Genomic DNA, 20,560 nt, shown 5'->3' on the forward strand with positions numbered 1-20,560 from the left:
GACAGCAACTTGTCTGTTCCCCTCCCTGCAATTCCCCAATAAAAATCTTAAAAAAAAAAACAAAAACACAAAACTTGGATGTCCCACAGGCTCCTCAAACTCACCCTGCCCAAATAAACCTCTTCCTTCATTCTCACTTCCCAAACCCCAAACCAGATTCTCTTCCTGAGTCTGGCATCACCAGCTGCTTAAGGAAGAAACCTGGGAGTCCTCCTTGACAGCAGCCCCCCCCCCATTCCCATGGAGATGTTTACTGTCCACCTTAATAGATCCCCCTCTCACCCCATAAAATCTAGCAGTACATCTCAAATCCTGCTTAACTCCATCACCACTCCCCCTGCACTATCTGGTCATCATCTCCTATCTAGTTCTCATTTTCTCTAAGAAACCTTTTCTTTCTTTCTTTTTTTTTAAATTAAAGTTTATTGGGGTGACACAGGTTTCAGGTGTACAATTCTGTAATTACATCATCTATATATCACATTGTGTGTTCACCACCAGAGTCAGTTCTTCCATCACCATGTATTTGACCCCCTTTACCCTCATCTACCATCTCCTCCCTCTGGCCCTCTGGTAACCACTAAACTGTTGTCTGTGTCTGTGAGTTTTTGTTTCTTCATTTGTTTTTCGTGTTCTTTTGTCGCTTTCAGTTTTATATCCCACATATCAGTGAAATCATATGATTCTCGACTTTTTCTGACTTATATCACTTAGCATTATAATCTCAAGATCCATCCATGTTGTCACAAACGGCACTATAGCATCTTTTCTTATGGCAGAATAGTACCGCATTTCCCCATGTATAAGACGCACCCAGTTTTTAGACCCCAAATTTTTCGAAAAAGGGTACGTCTTATACATGGGGGAATACGGTATTCCATTGTGTGTATATACCACATCTTCATTATCCAATCATCTGTCAAAGGACACTTTGGTTGTTTCCATGTCTTGCCACTGTAAGTAAAGCTGCAATGGACATTGGAGCACATAAATCTTTACGGATATCTGTTTTCAGATTTCTTGGGTAGATACCCAGGAGAGGGATTGCTGGGTCATATGGTAATTCTATTCTTAATTTTTTGAGGAACCTCCACACTGCCTTCCATAGCGGCTGCCCCAATCTGCATTCCCACCAACAGTGTATGAGGGTTCCTTTTTCTCCACAGCCTCTCCAACACTTATCATTTGCCTTGTTGATGATAGCCATTCTAACTGGTGTGAGGTACTATCATATTGTGGTTTTTATTTGCATTTCTCTGATGATTAGTGATGTTAAGCATTTTTTTCATATGTCTACTGTCCATTTCTATGTCCTCTTTGGAGAAATGTCTATTCAGGTCCTCTGCCCATTTTTTAATTGGATTTGTATGGAACCACAAAAGACCCCCGAATAGCCAAAGCAATCTTAAGAAAAAAGAACAATGCTGGAGGCACCCCACTCCCTGACTTCAGCTTGTACTATTGGGCAAGAGTAATCAAAACAGTATGGTATTGGCAGAAAAACAGACACACAGACCAATGGAATAGAAATGAGAACCCAGAAATAAACCCATATAAATGTGGACAGATAATTTTCAACAAAGAAGCCAAAAACACACAATGGAGAAAAGAAAGCCTCTTCAATAAATGATGCTGGAAAAATTGGAAAGCCATGTGCAAAAGAATGAAACTAGACTGCCATCTGTCACTGTGTACCAAAAATTAACTCAAAATGGATCAAAGTTCTAAACATTAACACCTGAAACAATAAACTGCATAGAAGAAAACATAGGTCCTAAACTTATGAACCCTTGGGTTCAAAGAGGATTTTATGAATTTGACTTCAAAGGCAAGGGAAGTAAAAGCTAAAATAAATGAATGGGATTGTATCAAACTAAAAGCTTCTGCACAGCAAAAGAAACCATCGACAAAATAGAGGCAACCAACTGAATGGGAGGAGATTTTTCACAAACAACGCCTCCGATAAAGGGCTAATATCCAAAATATATAAGGAACTCATACAACTCAACAACAAAAAGAAACCTTTTGTAACCAATACATCTGAGTTAGTTTCACACACCAGATTTTCCAATTGCCTCTTCACTGGCCTTTAGTTCCTGCTAGAAAGTAAGTTCTGTGAGAAAGGAGACCATATCTGTTTACATACATCCTCAGTGTCATAGTGGCTGGTAGGTACATAGTGAGTACTCAAGAAAAAGTAGTTAAATGAATAAAGGAAAATTAAAATATTAAAAAAAAAACAACCCAAAACTTATTACCAATTACTCAAGATCTACTGCAATGAAATTGTTTTGCCCATCCTAGCAAGGGAACCAGAATGTGTGGTTTTGCCAGGCTGCTCAGAGGTTAATTAAAGGCATCTTCCAGTGAAGTTACTCCTATACTTAGTTTAATGGGCCATTAGTCTGACTGACGAGTAACACTGATAGATTGCATTCCTGTGGTATCATTCAATCTGCCAAGCAAAATCAGGAACTTCTCAATTATACATTTTTAATAGGAATTTACATACACTGAATATACAAGAAGGCTGTTTTATATAAACTGTAGCTTATTCATCCAGATCTGTACCTGTCTTCTTTCAGCTCACTAAAAATTTAAAACTTGACTGAGTTTTAAAATTCAATTTCAAAATATTTGTTTTATAAACAGTTTGAAATATCCCATGCAGTAGCAAATGATACAAAAAATTAAAAAAAAAACAATACATTGACTTGATTTCAAATACTTAAATTATTTTTTAATCTAGATAACAATGTAAGTAGCCCACTTAATTTGTATCAGCAATATACATGCCATTTTATACTCTTGAAGTGATTGTTTTTTCCACCTCATCAGTTCAAATTAATATAAGAGAAACAACCATTGCTATTTTCAGAGATCCCAGCAAGTTCCCCAACTGACTTTTCAATTTTAATTGCATTCACAAGTGTAAACAGCTCTGAGCACTAATTTGTTTCCTCAGCGCTTTTGAAAGAGAATGAATCTGAATGCAATTAAATGAATGATACTTTTGAGGAGCTAAGTTATAAGGAATTTCAAACCACTTCACTACAACTTGCTTACTAATAAAAATTTTGAAGGCTAATGTAATTGACATCCTAACTATTATGAAAACTTCTTTAAAGAATACTTCAAAGATGCCCATGTAACTTTTTTTTTTGTCATGAGGTCATTAATTTCAAAGCAGCAAGACCTTAAATGGCAACAATTGTATAACTGCTAATTTTTTAAAAGTATGTACTAGTTTCTTTTGGATAGAGGCTTTTTAGAAATTTACATAGGCAATATATTTCTGTATGAACAGTGGTATTTTCAAAATGTTAAGTGCTTCCTATTTAATAGTTTTTTTTTATTGTTTCCCACTTCATCTCTGATTTTGTTATACTATTCTCACATATTTTGAGAACCCTCCTACTAACCCATCTGGCATGCTATCACCATTTCTATTCTTTAAGTCCCTTTAAGATCGATGTACTTTAAAAAAACTTGGTTAAACCCATACAAGAGCAAAGTCACGCTTGTGTCTCTCTCCACCCTTTCTGAAGCTATCGCTCGTCTGTGTCTCTCATCTCTCTCGTCTCTCACATCTCTTCTGTCTCTTGTCACGCTCATGTCCCTCTCCACCGTCTCATGTATCTGACTTTGTCCCTCATCTGTCTCTCATCTCTCTTGTCTCTCACGTCTCTTTTGTCTCTCTCAATACGCTTGTGTCCCTCTCCACCGTCTCATGTATCTGACTCTTCAAAAGCCACTCAAATGTAGATTTTTTTTTTGGTTGACCTCCACTGTCATCCTTTGAAAATAAGGATAATTCCATGCTTATATTTAATCTGCCTATCATAGTAACAATTTCTTCCCCCTACTGATACTGCAAAAGGCACTAAAACATAGCCACAAAACCCACAACTTACTTAAGTTTTATCACATGTCCCATTATCCTCAGCTTTCCCCTCTAGCCTCCTGAAGATCTTATTTATGATTTGGTGGTAATAAGGTAAGCTAAGCAATATTTTCCTGATGGTTCACCAGTTGGTCCTGTCAAATAGCACCATCTCTCAGCTGACTACACTCACACTACCTTTGTAGTTCACACGCTTGAAACATATCATCTAACTACCTTAAACATGTTTATTCTGTCAGTTAGACTTCACTTTGAACTTGATTACTATATGAGATGTGATCAACAAATACGGTGAATGCTGCTGCTGAGTGCCATCCAACAGAAAGGCAGGGATCTTCAATACGGGAAGTGGCGCTCGAATCTTAGCAACAGTGTGTGACAAGTTTCAACTTGTCTGGTGCAGTCGGGTGTGAGCTATGGTTGAGAGAAGGTGTGTTTTAAAGTGTGCCGTAAATTGTCCTGACAAAGCTCCCTGTCACACATCACTTCTGGTACAGAAGGCAATTTCTGTCAAATAAAAACATTATGGTGTGTCCTCATCCACCTTATTCACTGGATCTGGCACTGTGTGACTTTCCCAAAGTCAAAATGACCACGAAAGGAAAACTTTTTGCATCGATTCAGGACATCGAGGCAGCTACAACAGCACAACTCAAAGATACTCACAAAAGAGGACTTCCAGAACTGCTTCAGAAAGTGGCAAGCATGATGAGACAAGTGTATTTGAAGCCAGGGAGAGTATTTTGAGGGGGATTAATGGCAATGTGTCATTTAATGTAATAAATTTTTATTTAAAGATTCACCATATTTTTTTATCACAGCTCGTATTTCATTTCCCAAAGGAATGGCTTCATATATTTTGGTGTTGCATAGGTACAGCACATATATGACCAGTAGCTGGATGTAAAGCTGTAATACACGTTATCACATTGGTAATAGACTAGAAAGCTCTAAGAGAGCAAGCACTTTAACTTCAAAGTTAAACAGAATTAGAAAACTGGCAGTACAGGTTTTTCCAAATGGTGGTTTTTTTGTGTTCTTTCTTAATATTTAAATAAGGCAAAAAAGTTTAGTCATGATTTAAGTTCCAGGTTGTTAACATGGCGTGAAGAAATTTTAAACATATTGCCTTCAAACATGACCAACGATTTGTGTACAATACACAGTCCTGCTTCAAAATCTTTTTTTATGAAGGCTCACATTTTGTCCAGCTTAAAGAAATTTGCAAGAGTAAGGTGTTTTTCTTTTTATGATCTTACCTTCATTGTTAAAAGAACAAGCATCTGCATGGTTTATGTGCCGCTCATATAGATATAATCTTGAGCTTCTGTAAGCAAGTGTTAATTGTAAAAATGGGAGGATACCTGAACTTCGCTGTACTAAGAAAGACTCAAAGGACTGACATGTTACTTGTTTTTGAGAACCAGGCTCCCATTTCTGGTAAAAGGAATAGGGGAAAAGCTGTGACGGAGAGATGCCATACCCACCATTTGAAGTCTGCATCTATACTACAGACAAGTTTTGTTTAGACTGAGTACTTAAAAAAAAAAAAATTAGATCCATTTATAATTTTTAATTTCTTGGTTTCTCTTAATAACAAAGTCAGATCTGGCAACGGGTTAGTAATGAGAAGCAGCTACTGGCTGAAAATAGGGCAAGTGCTCTTCAATTCACACAGTTATTTCCTTCATGAGCATGCAGGTACCTGTGGCTTAGCAAGCTCTGCAGCCTTGTCGGTTGGTTAGTTAACTTATATTGTACTAAGGTTGTGCAGTGATACAAGTCTGGATTACTTCCTTGTAAATACTGCTTGTTCTAATGATGCTTTGACAATCAATTCAACCAGGCTACTCTGCATCTGATGAATAAGCAGCAGCAGCAGCCAAGCCATGATTCAATTCAAATATACCTATTTCCAATCACAGTCCCTCAGTGATTGTCTGTGCTGCCATGGGACTAAAGGTAGATTAGATCAGAGGTGAGAAGGCAAGGATGTACAGTCAGAGTGCCTACTTCATATCTAAACCCACAACAGGACAGGCTTCTACCTCCTGGAAATTTTTATTGGTTGTCCTATGTGCCTTAGTGAGTACTGAGATGAAGAGTGCTGCATTTCCCATCCCTTCATGCCTTTAGCTAACTCAGGAGTCACTTAAGAGTCTATCATGTACAAGTACCCAACATATTGTTTAAAAGTAGTAGGTAATTGTTTATTCTGCATTGCTAGCAGATGCAATTACTGGCAACCACACTAAGCCAATATACAGATGGGTTCAGCAAGTTACTTTTCCACATTTTGAAAAGCACTGCCCTAAAGAAAGATATACCAACAGGTGGTCTTTAGACAGATTTCAGCTTAGAGATATTTATTCCATTTTCAAGTTTTTGTGCTGCTAAGACAAAGGTTAATCAGTTAAAGTAGCTTAATCCAATAGTTATAATGCTTATAATTATAAGGGCAAATTTCAGTGAGCAAAGAGTTCAGAGAGATAATGTTAAAAGATAAAACTCAACCTTAAATAAACAAGCAGGCCAGGGTAGAACTGAGTTCTTCTGTTGATAGATGTATACATTGCAAATGACTTACCGAAAAGAAAACCTCTTTCAGTAAATTTTACTTTTTCATTAGAACAGTTGGAAATTTGGGAACACACACCTACATAACAACTGTTTGTTACTAACAGGGTACAAAAATAATCCACACTCAATTCTACCCCTTCATGTAGCTACCTGTTTTTTAACTAAAAATGTCCCAAAGAACTTGATGTGACAATGGACATGTTGTATACGAGGTGTGATCAAAAGACACAGTGAATGTTTAAATAAAACAAAATTACAGTAAAAGACATATTGCCATTAATCCTGCTCAAAATACTCTCCCTCTGAACACCCTTACCCATCATTCTTGCCACTTTCTTTCTTTTTCTTTTTTTTTAGCTGAACCATCCTGCCACCTGGCAGCTCAGCTGGGGCCGGGAATCAAACTGGCAACCCTGTTGCTCAGAGCTCACACTCTTGAGCGAGCTCTTAACTGAGCCACTCGGCTGGCCCCTTGCCACTTTCTGAAGCAGTTCTGGAAGTCCTCTTTCATGTTTTTAGTTGCACTGTCGTGACTGCCTCGATGTCCTGAATCATTTTGACTTTGGGAAGAACCAGAAGTCGCATGGTACCAGATCAGGTGAATAAGGTGGATTAGGACACACCGTATTTTTTTTTTTTTAAGATTTTTATTGGGGAGCTGGGGGAATGGGAACACTGCTGGGGAATTGGGGGAAGGGGAACAGACAAGTTACTGTCCTTTTGTTCTTCAGTCTAGTTGTGGAGGACGTTGCTTCACTGGCCCAAGTACCATCATTGCGCTTTTCCCGGGCGAGGCAGATCATTCGCTGGCTTCTGGATGGCAGCTTTTGCTGGCTGCTGACTACAAAAAGTAGCCCATGGCAACCCACTGCCACAGGGGCTGCAGCCTACGCCGTCGCCGGCGACTCACGGCAGCCCAGCTCCAGGTTGAGCTGTTGTTCAGCATCTTAGCTGCAGAGGGCAGTGTCACTGGCCCTCATATGTGGAATCCGAACTGGGGCCCTCTGGCGTCTCAAGCCAGCTCTTAACCATCGCGCCACTCAGCCAGCCCGACATCGTAAACGTTTTGACAGAAATTGCCATATACCAGAAGTGATGTGTGACACCAAGCGTTGCCATGATGGAGGATGATTTATGGCACACGTTAAAACACACCTCTCTCAACCGTAGCTTATACCAGACTGACTGCACCGAACAAGTTGAAACTTGTTACACACTGTTACTAAGGTTGGATGCTCTGCTTCCCATACTGAAGATCCCTGCCTTTCCGTTGGATGACACTCGGCAGCAGCATTCACCATGTTTATTGATCACAATGGAAAGGCTCCATGTCACACACTGCTTCTGGTAGTGCAATATCTGTCAAACAAAAACATTATGGTGTGTCCTCATCCACCTTATTCACCGGATCTGGCACCCTGCGACCTCTGGTTCTTTCCTAAAGTCAAAATGACCATGAAAGGAAAACATTTTGAATCGATTCAGAACACAGAGGCAGCCATGACTGCTCAACCAAAGACACAAAAGGTCTTTCAGAACTGCTTCAGAAAGTGGCAAGAACAATGGGATACGTGTGTTTGAAGCGAGGGGGAGTATTTTGAGGGGGATGAATGGTGATGTATCTTTTACTGTAATACATTTTTTAAAATTTAAACATTCACCATATTGTTTGATCATACCTTGTATCTATGCTATTCAATACACTGAAATTTAGCTACTGTGATCAAGGGACTCAAGTTTTAACTTTAATTAACTGAAATTTGAATAACCACAAATTGGACAGGCTACCAAATTGGACAGGGCAGTTTGTCCATAGGTTATATATTAAGCAAAAGGGTATTTGCAACAAGAACATGATGAAAGCTATCCAGGTTCTTCCATGTTCTTACTGATGGTCTACTACGAAATACTAAGAACACAGTAACATAAAATATTAAAAGCTGCATTTGTTTTTCTAGTACTTAAAAATGTATCAAATTAGACCAATAATCCAACTGACCCAAGTAACCCTCTTACTTGTTCCATTTTCCCCTAGTTGAATGTACCGAAATTTATTCTAAAAATTTTTGTGCATGAAGTTGTCATAACTTCATACTAATTTCAGACTCCTAAAAAGCTACTCAAATTAACTATGATTGAGTTATCAACTTTAAATATCCACTTATATGTGTGGCACACGAAGACACTAATTTGCAGGAAAAAAAAACTTTCCTAAAGATAGGCAAAGGTTAAAAAGATACGTTACTTAAACAAAAGAGAGCCTGAAAAAAATGCTTTCATAGTAACACCAGATGAATGAGGTCCCAAAGTAAATTTATAGGTTTGAAAGCAAGAAATGTGTTAGCCCCATAAACTCTATGCCCTTCATCTCCTGAACTGCTGTCTGCCCAGTTAAGGTTCTGCATGATTTATTTTCTTAAGGTTCTCCATGATTTATTTGCTTACAAATAAGAAAAACAAAATGAAAAGCTGCCGTGAAGCTATTTTAAAACCTCAGTTTTGCATCTCAACTTCTTTGCATACATTTAATCACTGTTCCTGAAATCCTAGTTGACTATTCCTTAAAAAAATGCTTTACAGCTGCATCTAATAAATAGATTTATACTAACTAGTGAATTTGAAGGCATTTATAATTTAATCACTACTGTAAATAATGGTAAAAATTAAGGCTGATGGGAAACAACCACTACCGCTCACCAACCATTTGATATGAAAAATTAAAAAAGCAACCATAATTGATGAATCATACTGAAAAATGCTAAAATAGAAATATTTTGACTGTGTTATAATTGCATCATAACAATTCTAGAGTTAAAAAGAACTTTCATCTAAACAAAGGAAATGGTGTACAGTAAGATTTTTCCATTATAAAATATATATATATACATATACTTTTCTCAATGGTTGATTTCATGGTATTAATTCAGTAATAATGGAAGACATTATAACAAATGACAGGACTACAAATTGGGTCATGCCTCTAACCCAGAAGTCTTCCTCTGGGAAGTTAAGCTACAATGAAATGGGAATTTAATCAGACATATAAAAAGGATGTACATATAAGAACGTTTTAGTGCTGGTAAATTGGAAGCAAGCTCAACATTCATCAATGAGATACTGGTTAAATAAATTATGATACAATGGGATGCAACCTTTAAACAAAAACATTAACGTGGCAAAATTTTACCTATGAACATGAAAAAGACGTCCCTAACGTATTAAATGAAAAGGCTGGTTATAAAAACAAAATATGTAACCTGATTTCATTTCTTAAACACAATTTACCACAGAAGAGTGCACAAGCATACATACGTGTGCATACCACATGCACGCACACTACTGCAGAAATAATTTAGAAGAACCAAAATATTAAGAGGTTATTGGTAGACAGGTGGGATTGTTCATCTTAATATTTTTTTTGCTTCCTGTATTTTGATTTTTCTGTATTAGGCATAGTTTGCTTTTTCAGTGAAAACAAAATGCCTATAAAGAAATACATTTTGGTTTGGGAAACAGCATAGTGTTCTTTAGCCCAAGCCACATTAATCTTTATGTACTGTACTGTATGTTCCAATGAACTAAGTGAAACAAAAAAATAGATTAAGATGCTTAAATGTTAAAAGACATACATTCTAGTTGAAATTCTGAATTTCTTTTTAAGATTGTGAGATTTTTTTTTTTTTTAGGCTAACATTGTATCTAGCAAAGAACAGTATTTAATCTTCAAATGAAAGCAGTCCTCCTCCCCCAAAGTAAAATAACCACATTATAGTTTTTATCTGTCAATTCTCATTGGAGACCCAAAGACCTAAAAGGAGTGAAGAAAAAAGACACTGATAACTGAGCACAATTCAAATTGTTGATAAAAAAACAAAGAAACTGGTGAAAGGATGTGCTGAGCAGTTGCTACATGAGGGAAAAGGCAGCTAAAGCAGAAAAACCTACTGAAAACCAACTCATAGAAAGGTAAAGTCAGGATAAATTCAAACCTCCTCCATGTACATAAAACACTAACTTATTGTGTCAATGGAGAAGCCGTTTAATATACCAACCAATCATAGCAATCTTTTAGTAGTATTTCATCTTTTCAGATGAGATGAGAACAAAACCCTTCATATTTGAATTTAAATTAATACTAACATTTGCATCACAAATTAGATTTACTAAAAGATTCCCATATTCAACATCTGTTGTGATCCTTACAGTGGCCCTGTGAACACAGGCAGAGACATTATTTCTCATCACCTCTATTAAACACACATATGCCAAAAGTTAAGTAGTTGCAGTATACTAGGAGGAAGGACAAGTAAATGGTGTTTAGGACAGTAAACTAGAAAAACAAGTGAGAGAGAAAGCGCAGGAACTGGAGGGAGGGAGTGGGAGGTGCACATGATTGGCTTTTAGAGTGAGTCGGGAGCGGTCATGAAAGATGAAGGTGGCCAGTGAAGCAGATACTTGGTCACGAAATGTCTACGTGTCATGTTAGGGAGTTAACAGCTTAACCTAATGAAAATGGCGAGAAATCAATGGAGAGTTCTAAGACAATGAATGGCATGACAAGATCTGTACTTTAAGACCTTTCTGGTACTGAGAGAGAAGAATTGGGAGTGTGGGCTAGTGATGGGGAAAGGGGATTAAGTCTAAGAAACAAAAGTGGCTCTTGAGGTAATATTGGTAAGAAGGAGTAAGGGCCTGGACAAAGGTGTGGCAGCTAATGAAAACTAGGGAAGAGTGGAGAGAATTGATAGGCCTCAGGGACAGACTGCATGGAGACAGGGGGTGGGAGGAAAGTAGTGAGGGTAACAGATAAGGACTGCTGCTAGCCCACAGGCCAATTCGCAAAGGCAAACTGGAAACCATCCCTGCCAGGGCACAGAGTTCAAAAGCAGAGCTTAGGTAAGACCTCAGCCCTAATTTATCAATGCACCTACACAGCTCTACATGGAAAGTCCTGAAGAACCTGGCACCAACCATTCATTCACTAAGGGCAGTTTTTCAAAGTTTGGTCCTTAGACCACCTACATTAAAAATCAGCTGGGATTCTTGCTAAAATGCAAATTACTAGACTCAACTCTAGACCTACAGAATTAAAATCTCTGGGGTATGGAGCCTGGAGTTCCGTGTGAACCAAAGATGAATGAAATATAAAATGCATGTATATATGGAAGGAGGTAAATTTACTTTGAGAAACAACTTCAAGACACCTGTAGATTATCTAAATCAAAAACTCAAGCAGGCAGTTGGATAAACAGGTCTGGTACTCAAAAGGTGTATTGGCCTGGTGATATATGGAGTCGGCGGGAAAGTCATGATGCATTTTTGCATTGAAAAACATAGAAAAATATGTCATGACTTAACCGATGACCCAATATTTGGGGCGTTCCATTAGCTTACAGAGGTATAGTTGAAGCCACTGTGATGAAAGAAATAGATGAGCGCAATATAAGCAGAAAGACAAGGACAGAATTAGATGAAACACTAGTATTTTAGGGACCTCTAACAGGCAATGAACCTGGGAAGAAGACAGAAAGTGGGCAAAAATAAGAGGCCAGAGCTATTTTATCACAGAGCCCAGGGAGTTGAATGTTTTAAGAAAGAGGGAAATGTTAAATGTCAGGTTCTGGAAATGTCAACAACATGAAACTATTTATTGCATTGACTACCAGGAGGTCACTACTGAAAGCAAAGGAAGTTGGTAAGTTATAGGGATGCTGAAGAATAAGCTGCGAGGAGACAGAGGAGACTTTGAACACTGCTCTTTCAAGAACAATGGTTTTAGGGAAAGAGAGTCAAGTTTTTTCCCCTTGTTTTGTTTTCTTTTAAATATGGAAGACATTAGCGTTTCTGCCACTCTGTCTTTTTGGTCAATCTGCCAGGTGACAGAGAAGATAACTGTAGGTAGGCAAGATGCTCAGTGTGAGGGAAAACAAATAGAGGAGAGCTAAGTAAATGAATTAAGAAGGGTGGGTGGTAGAAAAGACAGGCTTTAAGAAGCATGAAGTTATTTTATTTCCAGTCTCAACTGGATATGGAATCTGAGATTTTAATTTTTTCCCCAAAATATACTTTGATATTTATTAGACCAATTTCATTAATAAATACACTAGTAACCTAAAACTGAGTTTTCTGGAGAACTTTCTGATACAGTATATAAGAATTATATTTTATCTACATTGTATTTATTCTACTACTAGCCAAAATGCTGCTTGACATTGAATTGAAAATTGTTGATATACTGAAAATAATCTGGTGAGCCAAAGTAACATGATCAAAATTATGAAGGATACTTTAAAAATAAGTAACAGAAATGTTTGTGGGGCAAATACTATTAACAGTGTTAGTGAGGAAGTAGAAAGAACACAAAAACTTTAAAATGTTACACTGTCCCCAATACTTAAAGATAATAAAGATCTTCTTTAATATTTGAAGATAGAAATATAAAAGTATGAGTATAGTTCATGTTAATTCTGACCGACTCCCCCCCAATAAGACCATCAAACTTCCTCAACGTATGGGCTCTGTTTTCAAGATTGACTAGCAATTATTGTTCACTAAATTCATTATATATATTATTCCTCCAGTTATGAGTTTTAGATATTAAAAATGAGATTTAAGTATATTTGTGTAGCACTTTAGAAATCAGAAGGCACTTTTACGTCAATTGAATTTAATCTCCATGTTGTTATATAGGCAATGAACATTAAGTGTGAATTTTCAATAAAGTAATACATGGAAAAATATGTCTAACAGTTGCTATGGACTCAACCAAATAGCTTTAATTCTGAGATTTAGATTTTGGTGGTTATACACAAGTCATTATTTTGCTTTAGTGCTTTAAAGTTTAGACAGTAATGGCAACAAGCTACCAGGAATACATACACTAGTTTAAAATTATTTGTAAATAAATAGACATAGTTCCCTTGTTACGAAGTATAAATCAAGGCTTAATGTTCAATGGGCTTATTCCCCTTATCAAAATCCTAACAGATGGTGTGCCAAATTGTATTAGAATTTAAATCCACTCTAGAGCTAAAGTTGGTAAAATTTTTATAATTCTGCAATGTTACTTAGCTACTTTGATTTTAATCACTTATACATTTATCACGTATTACCTTATATGAAATTCATACTTAATGTTAATTTACTATATCATGTGGAGATTATAAAGTTATGTTGTTTTTATATTACATTCACTAATAAACACTGGAAAATTTTCTAAAGTTTTATTAAAATGTCAACAGAGGGACAATATTTATAGTATGTTCTGAATATTTCTAAAATGTTCTATTGATAGCAAAGTTTAACTAATGTTCATTATCTTCTAAACTCAGAAACTAGAAACCTCACTTCATAAGCTGCCCATTTCTTTCTCTTTTTAGAAAGTGCCCCTGGCTCAGCTATTGGGGCTGATGGGCAAAAGCGAGATGGTGTGCAATTCCAGGACTGGCGCACAAGGACAGAGACAGTGCTAGATCCACTGACTCATGACCAGGTGACACCTGCCTGATTCTGTAGCAAATGTCAGTCTAAGGCTCAACTAGATTGTCCCTGTCATGGGTGTGCCCTTTATCTTCTGAGTTCTTCCCTCCTCCCTGATAATCAATTTAATCCAAGAATTCTAAAAACTAAATATTTTGACAGATTGTTTGTTTACATTGCAAGCTATATGGAGATTGCATCATCGCACTCATTTGGGTCATCGAAAATGTGATTTTTGGATATTTCACCGAATGTGTATATTAATCAAATAATACCAGTGGTAGAAATTATTTTTTTAAAATTAAGCATCTCTTTGGACCTAACTTTTGTTCCTTGGTTGAATATTCACATTTGTGTAATTCATCTCTAACTTTGTCTGAGTTATTTAATATCTTCTAAATTCTTAATAGTTCATGTAATTACCTTCGGAAGCAGAAATGACTTAGGTACTTGGGCTTTTTGGAACCAGAGACCTTGGGTTTCAGCTTCTTAGCTGTGTGCTTTTGGACTAGCTACCTAGGCTCTTTCCTCATTCATCAAATTGGGACAAAATAGCTCAAACAGCACCTACCTTGTATAGTTGCATTTTATTTCATCACTATTTGGATTTCCTGTTATACACAGCCAGACTTAATTCCTAATGGATATTATCTTCCCAACCCAAATTTCTGTACAATCTAAATTTTAAATTCAACCTAGACTTTATAATTAGAAAGCTTAATGAAGTTAAAAGGGGTGAAAAGTTGGGAGTAATTATGGTGACCTAAGAGGTCACCATAATTAGGGCCGGGATAAGAATCTGGAACCTGGAACTGGCACCTCATATATGGGTTGTTAACAGTCAAATTACAAGTCTTCACTAGATGTTGTTAGCCTAGTTTCAATTATTTTTATTTTAAAATTTTCTATAGTTTAAACTTATCACCAATTAAATCCACTTTCTACTTCCATTCCTGCTTATTCCTGTCTAAATAATGAGGTTTTGCTATCAGAGCTGTTTTAAAAGTGTTAAAAATTTTATTTAAAATGGCATTAAAAGGTAGTTAAAGGAAAAAAAAATTAACCTGTGTCTGTATTTCCAAGTATATCAAAGATAGCTGAGCTAAAGTTCAAATGTCACATTGTTTTATATTTAAAAATGCTCTTTTAGTTAATATCAATGCATGATGTTAGAAACAAGAGAAAGAGGTTAATGCCAGGTTGAGTTACCTGTATACAGATAGCTTCCCTATCACACATGGTGGCCCCCTTTGCCCAAGTGGAAAGATGCTAGTGTGTCAGGAAGAGCTGTTGATAGACTGAGGAGTCTTGACATTTAAATTAAATCAAGGAATTAATAATAGCAAACTGCTTCCTGACTATTGACCATGTGAACAGTGTATCGGTCAAAGACGCAGAGAATCAAGAAAGAACGAGGTTAAAAGTAAGACGTGGGATCACCAGTGCCTTAACCAAGAGAAAATACCTTTAGATTTTTCTTGCTGGAAAGATTACTAAGGATATGAATTTTGGTTGGCTTCTGGAAAGTTCAACAAATTAGGGGAAAATGAAGACTGAGATGGACTACACAGTCCAAAATAGATCAATATGCCCACTAATCGACTAGCAAGGTAAACTTACACTGGATACTTTTCTTGGTTTAAGAGGAATTGATCAGTCTTATAAAAAGTTTATAGAAAAGAAAACAAATTATTAGAGGAAAGTAGAAATATGAATTATTTGCATATCCTTTTGGCACAAAATGAAAACAGATAGTATAAAGTAACAGAATGGAGTCCTGGATTTTTTCCCCTCTCATCTCATTTCTGACTTTGTTATATTACAGTTGAGTTGCGTTACTGGCTCCTGACCACCGTGGGAAACTTCTTCCCAGTCTGTTGAGCTTAGAGTATGGTAGCAATTGGGTCACTAAAAAACTTTAGAGATTTTTAGCACAATGAACTATGATGCATATTAGTGTATTTGATCATACACCCATAAAAAAGTTGATAGTGTCTTAAGATCAAGGATAGGCCATAAGTATTAAGAAGTGTCTGTCTCCAGGCCAGCCGAGTGGCTCAGTTAGTTAAGAGCTCGCTCAAGAGCTTGAGCTCTGAGCAACAGTGATTCAATTCGATTCCTGGACCGAGCTGAGCAGCCGCTGAGCTGCCAACAGGTGGCAGGATGGCTCAGCTTAAAAAAAAAAGAAAAAAAAAAAAGAAGTACCTGTCTCCTAATACCAGAAGTAGACAAGTTACTTTAATGGTGAATTATAGGTACAAAATAATGAATCTTGTGAACATCTGAAAAGATCTGAGTCTTTAAAGTACATTTCTTGGGTCCTTAAAGTATAATATATCACCTATGTCTCGTAAGTATATAAAATATAGGTACCCATTTGTTATAACTACTGTAAAGTCACAGAAAAAAAGGCAGCTTAGAGCCATACTCAGAATATGAAATCTCTCCTATAAGATTACACTGTCTTTTATTATTTCATTTGTGCTCTTTTGTCTTCATTTTATAAATATATGCCTACACACAACTTTTAAAAAGGCGAAAGATTTATACAATCTGAAAAGAAACCAGAGTACACACACACAACTGTTAAACAAGAAGCCATTTGATTAGACCAGTTTTGATCTGATATAAGCAACAATCCAAAAGGTATAAAACATTTTTGTTTACTACAAACGTGTGGTCTCTAAACTCCCAATTGTGCACTCAAAACTAGCTTAAAAATTCCTCAAGAGGATTTTTAACTAGCCTCTTAGCTGAAAAACATGAATAAAATGCTTTAGAGTAAATTTAGCCATTAGTTAGCTTAGAACTCAGGCAACAGCAACATTACCATACTATAAAAAAGTTATACCCGACTAAAAAAGTTAAATGTCATTCTTTTGTAAAGTTCCTCTTACATTCTAACATTTATCAACTGGCATTGTGTTGAAATCGTGGTAGTGGAAAGAAAACTGCAAAAACATTTAAAAATGTTTACTTACATAGATAAAAAATATACCTTGTTATTTTTAGGATGTGATTACTTTATTACCACTTTTTAAAACTGGTTTCTAAAATCCTGTATAGTGATATGAAAACTAAAATTTTGTGGAATTCAGGGTCCTCATTTCCCTCTTTTTTCCCCCCTAAAATTTCTAAGATTTAAATATAATCTGATGATACTAACATGGTTACACTGCACTAGCTTATCAGTATAGTAAATATGAAAATGTATTACATTTGCAAGAACTGAGAACTGACCAGATTAATCAAGAAAATCTAATTCTAAAATAATTTTTCTCACAAAGGTTTAATTGGCATTAAAAATGTAAAACATTGAGTGTACATAGAATATAAAATAAAATAGTTCTAATTCAAATTGAGAATTGTTTTGTCTACTAAAGATAATTTATTTCAACAATGCAGGACCTATGTCATGCTTATTATATATTGAGATAGATGTTATCAGAGAAGAAATATTTATTAAGATGGACCCTGAGGAATATTTGTATATTCTCTATATAGTGATTGAGAACCAGTTAAAAGGCATACAAAAAAAAGGCTAGAAAAGCAATTATGAAAGTTAACTTCTGTAGAAAAATTCTATCACATCATTAATACCATTAATTTAGCAGGAAGCCCTGGTTAGGAGAAGTAGGCTGACTGAATAGCAAGAACAGTCAATTAGGATTCAGGAAAACAGGTTCCTAATATTAGCCCTGTCAATTGAAATAACTATTGACAGTAAGTAGATCAATGGAATTATGATCACATATACTAGAACCAGACTGCCAGGCTTCAAAGCCCAGGACTGGCAATTATTGCTGTGCAACTTCAAAGTGCATTTCTTAGGTCTCAAAGGTTAGTCCATCACCTTTAAAAAGGATAAAAGCAGCTATCCCAGAGCTATTTTGAGCTGAACAAGATATGAACAAGATAATCTGGGTAAGGAGCTTACTTATTACTTAGTACAGTGCCTGGCACAAAAGTGCTCATAGTAAATGCCTAGCATTTAGCAACAGCTTGCCATCATTAGAGCAACCTCGAACAGCCCAACTATCTGGCTTTCAGTTGCCTTTAATGTAAAATACAGGTTTGAGCTGGAACATTTCTAATGCTTTTGCCCATCTAAAATTAAAACTTACAATGTAAAAGTATAGGGCCAACTCTAATTCCAAAGAACGTAAATTTATAATCTTTCACTCTAGCATAATTAAGGACATGGTAATTTAAATGCTACAGAAGAATCGTACTTTTAAGTCATCCCCTTAAAAGCAGTTTTAATTACTACACTTACTAAAGCCAAAGTTACGTGTATTCTGTGAAATCCATGGGAAATCCATGATCTTCCATCAATTATCATGGTCAGCAACTATTAATACAATTCTTACAAGAGTGTAACAGCAAAACTGGGGTAACCAATATGATCTTAAAAAAAAGATGAATGCCATATAATTAACTCTAGATGCTTTTAGTAGTCTACTTATGGTTATAATTTTGACTTTTACTATACAATATCTAAAATAATTTTGGAAAAACAAGTCCTAATAGGACTCTCAAGGTAGATAATCCTAATTTTCTCTTTCTTTCTCTCTCTCTCTCTCTCTCTCTCTCTCTCTCTCTCTCTCTTTCTCTCTCTCTCTCTCTTTTTACCATTGGAACATTTCATATCTCCTAATAAATAGAAAAGTAAAGATAATGAATTTTTCCAAATATACAAACCAGCAAAAAGAATAAAATACTGCTTTAAACTACCCAGAGTCTAAAGGTCTAACAAAATCTCTCTACTGATGTTACAATTCAAAATTCAAATGACACACAAACTTTTTATTGCCAGAATATTAAGATTCTTTTTATTGTGACTCAAATATTTTTAAAAATAGTTTTATCATGACCATGTCAAGATTAAAGAAACATATCCCACATGTTTCTTGGGGGCAAACTATTGATATCTAAAGACACATTAACTGCACTAATCCAAACACTCTGAATAACAGATTTTTTTTTTCAGTATTTGGAGGACTCTTACATGCTCTTACAGATACTATTAAGACATTTTAAAGCCTTTTTAAAAGTTTTAAAAATTAAGTGTGTGTGACCATTGAAAAGAGATTATATAAAAATTTTAACATTTTTTTTAGATAATAAGATAACATTAGGGAAGAGTTCTAGTTCACCTCTGTCAGGTACTAGACTAGCATGATAGGCCAAAGGAATAAAATTAATACATTTGCCTTCAATATAAATGTTTGGTTATATTAGTTCTTAATATTAAAACAAAACACACCAAACCTCCCCCTACAATACCCCCCCTCACACACAATGTTAAAATCTGACAACTTAATAAGCTCTCAAACCAGAAAACATGTTTACCAGTCCATACTCATACCTCACTTTTACAGCAGAAATGGGGTTAGTACTAGGAGTTAAAAAAAAAAAGATTTAAATTCATGGCTGTGCTCACTTCAGCATCGTTTCCATAAACTTATCTTTAACAGATCTCCAATACTTCATACTTGGCACAATTTCGAATCATTCAAGAAATTTTAGTTTTACCTTATAACTTATAAAGTAGCTTTGTAAAGTTCATGCCATAAAATGAATATATATTCTGTCCTTACCCTCAATATTTAGCTCAAAACAAACGTGGCAGAAGGAGAGCGTTTCTTTTTCTGTTCCCAGTTTACAAACACTGCAGATGTTGTCATCATTCAAATCAATGTTTACAAACTGCTCCTCTTCGTTCATAGTGCCCCTATTAAGAAACAGAAAAGGAAAGTTACACAATTTCAAGAACTTGTCCTTACGGCAATATTAGGAACTTCTAGGAAAAGAGAAGAACGGTGTTCAGTTCATCTAATACAACAAACAGCCCCATCAAACATGCATCGCCATACTTATACTTCAGTGTCATACTTTTATTGTGCAAAGACACAAACCTAGTAAAACTTAAAGCCCTGTCCTAGGTGACACTATACCAAAGTGCCTTTTCCGGTCCCCTAGCTCATTTGGTGGAGGAGATCTGAAGGAAGCAGTTTGCGGGCATTCCGGTCCACCCTCCTCCCCCATCCCTCGACCACGCACCGAAAGAGCTTAGCAGCGAGGCCTTTTCAGCTGCCGGGGTCTGTCAACCTACATAAACGCTGTTAAACGCAGGAAAAACGACCTGTTCGGGACACTGCTTTGCTAACTTCATTGTGGGAACCTTAGATGCGTTTCGCTAACTCGGCGTAGCGAGGCTTCCTGTCGGACATCCGCTGCAGGAAAATGCACGTGGAAACGCGAACACCCGGGGAAGGGCGTCCCTCCCGCGTCCAAAGCACCCGCAGCGTCTCCAAAGCCGGGGAGCGGCTCCACCGTGCGGGTCGGGCACCGCCGGAGGCGAGGTGGCCAAGCCGGGCAGGGAGGAGCCGTGGCTTCCAGTCGCCCAGGCTTTCCTTCCACCCACGGAGGAGAGGTCCGAGGGCCACGGCAGCCGGTCCCGCGGACTCAGCGCTTCGGAAAGCCGGGCCCCCCGTCCCGTCTCCGGCGTTGGGGGTGCGAGACGTCCCTGAGGGTGCCAGGTCCGTCTCTCCGTCCGTCCGTCGGGGGCGCCCGAAGCGGAGCAGCACGAGGGGC

The 20,560-nt window shown here is 36.8% G+C and overlaps 1 protein-coding gene across 4 annotated transcripts in view; it reads right to left on the reverse strand.

Moving 5' to 3' along the window:
* Positions 1 to 20,560, reverse strand: part of CUNH21orf91 (chromosome unknown C21orf91 homolog) — a 35,726-nt gene that overhangs the window by 11,113 nt on the left and 4,053 nt on the right. Inside the window, exons 1-2 of one of the 4 annotated variants that reach the window (XM_019659538.1) lie at positions 20,079 to 20,487; positions 19,564 to 19,697 (exon numbers count right to left, since the gene is read on the reverse strand). In XM_019659538.1, the coding sequence (XP_019515083.1) occupies positions 19,564 to 19,697; positions 20,079 to 20,080 (136 nt within the window). In that variant the 5' untranslated portion in view covers positions 20,081 to 20,487. Of the gene's footprint in view, positions 1 to 19,563; positions 19,698 to 20,026; positions 20,489 to 20,560 lie in introns of those variants that run through there. The other 3 variants (XM_019659539.1, XM_019659541.1, XM_019659540.1) reach the window with 3 other exon arrangements.

The sequence above is a fragment of the Hipposideros armiger genome, unplaced genomic scaffold (assembly GCF_001890085.2).
Source record: "Hipposideros armiger isolate ML-2016 unplaced genomic scaffold, ASM189008v1 scaffold_300, whole genome shotgun sequence".
Lineage (NCBI taxonomy): Eukaryota > Metazoa > Chordata > Mammalia > Chiroptera > Hipposideridae > Hipposideros > Hipposideros armiger.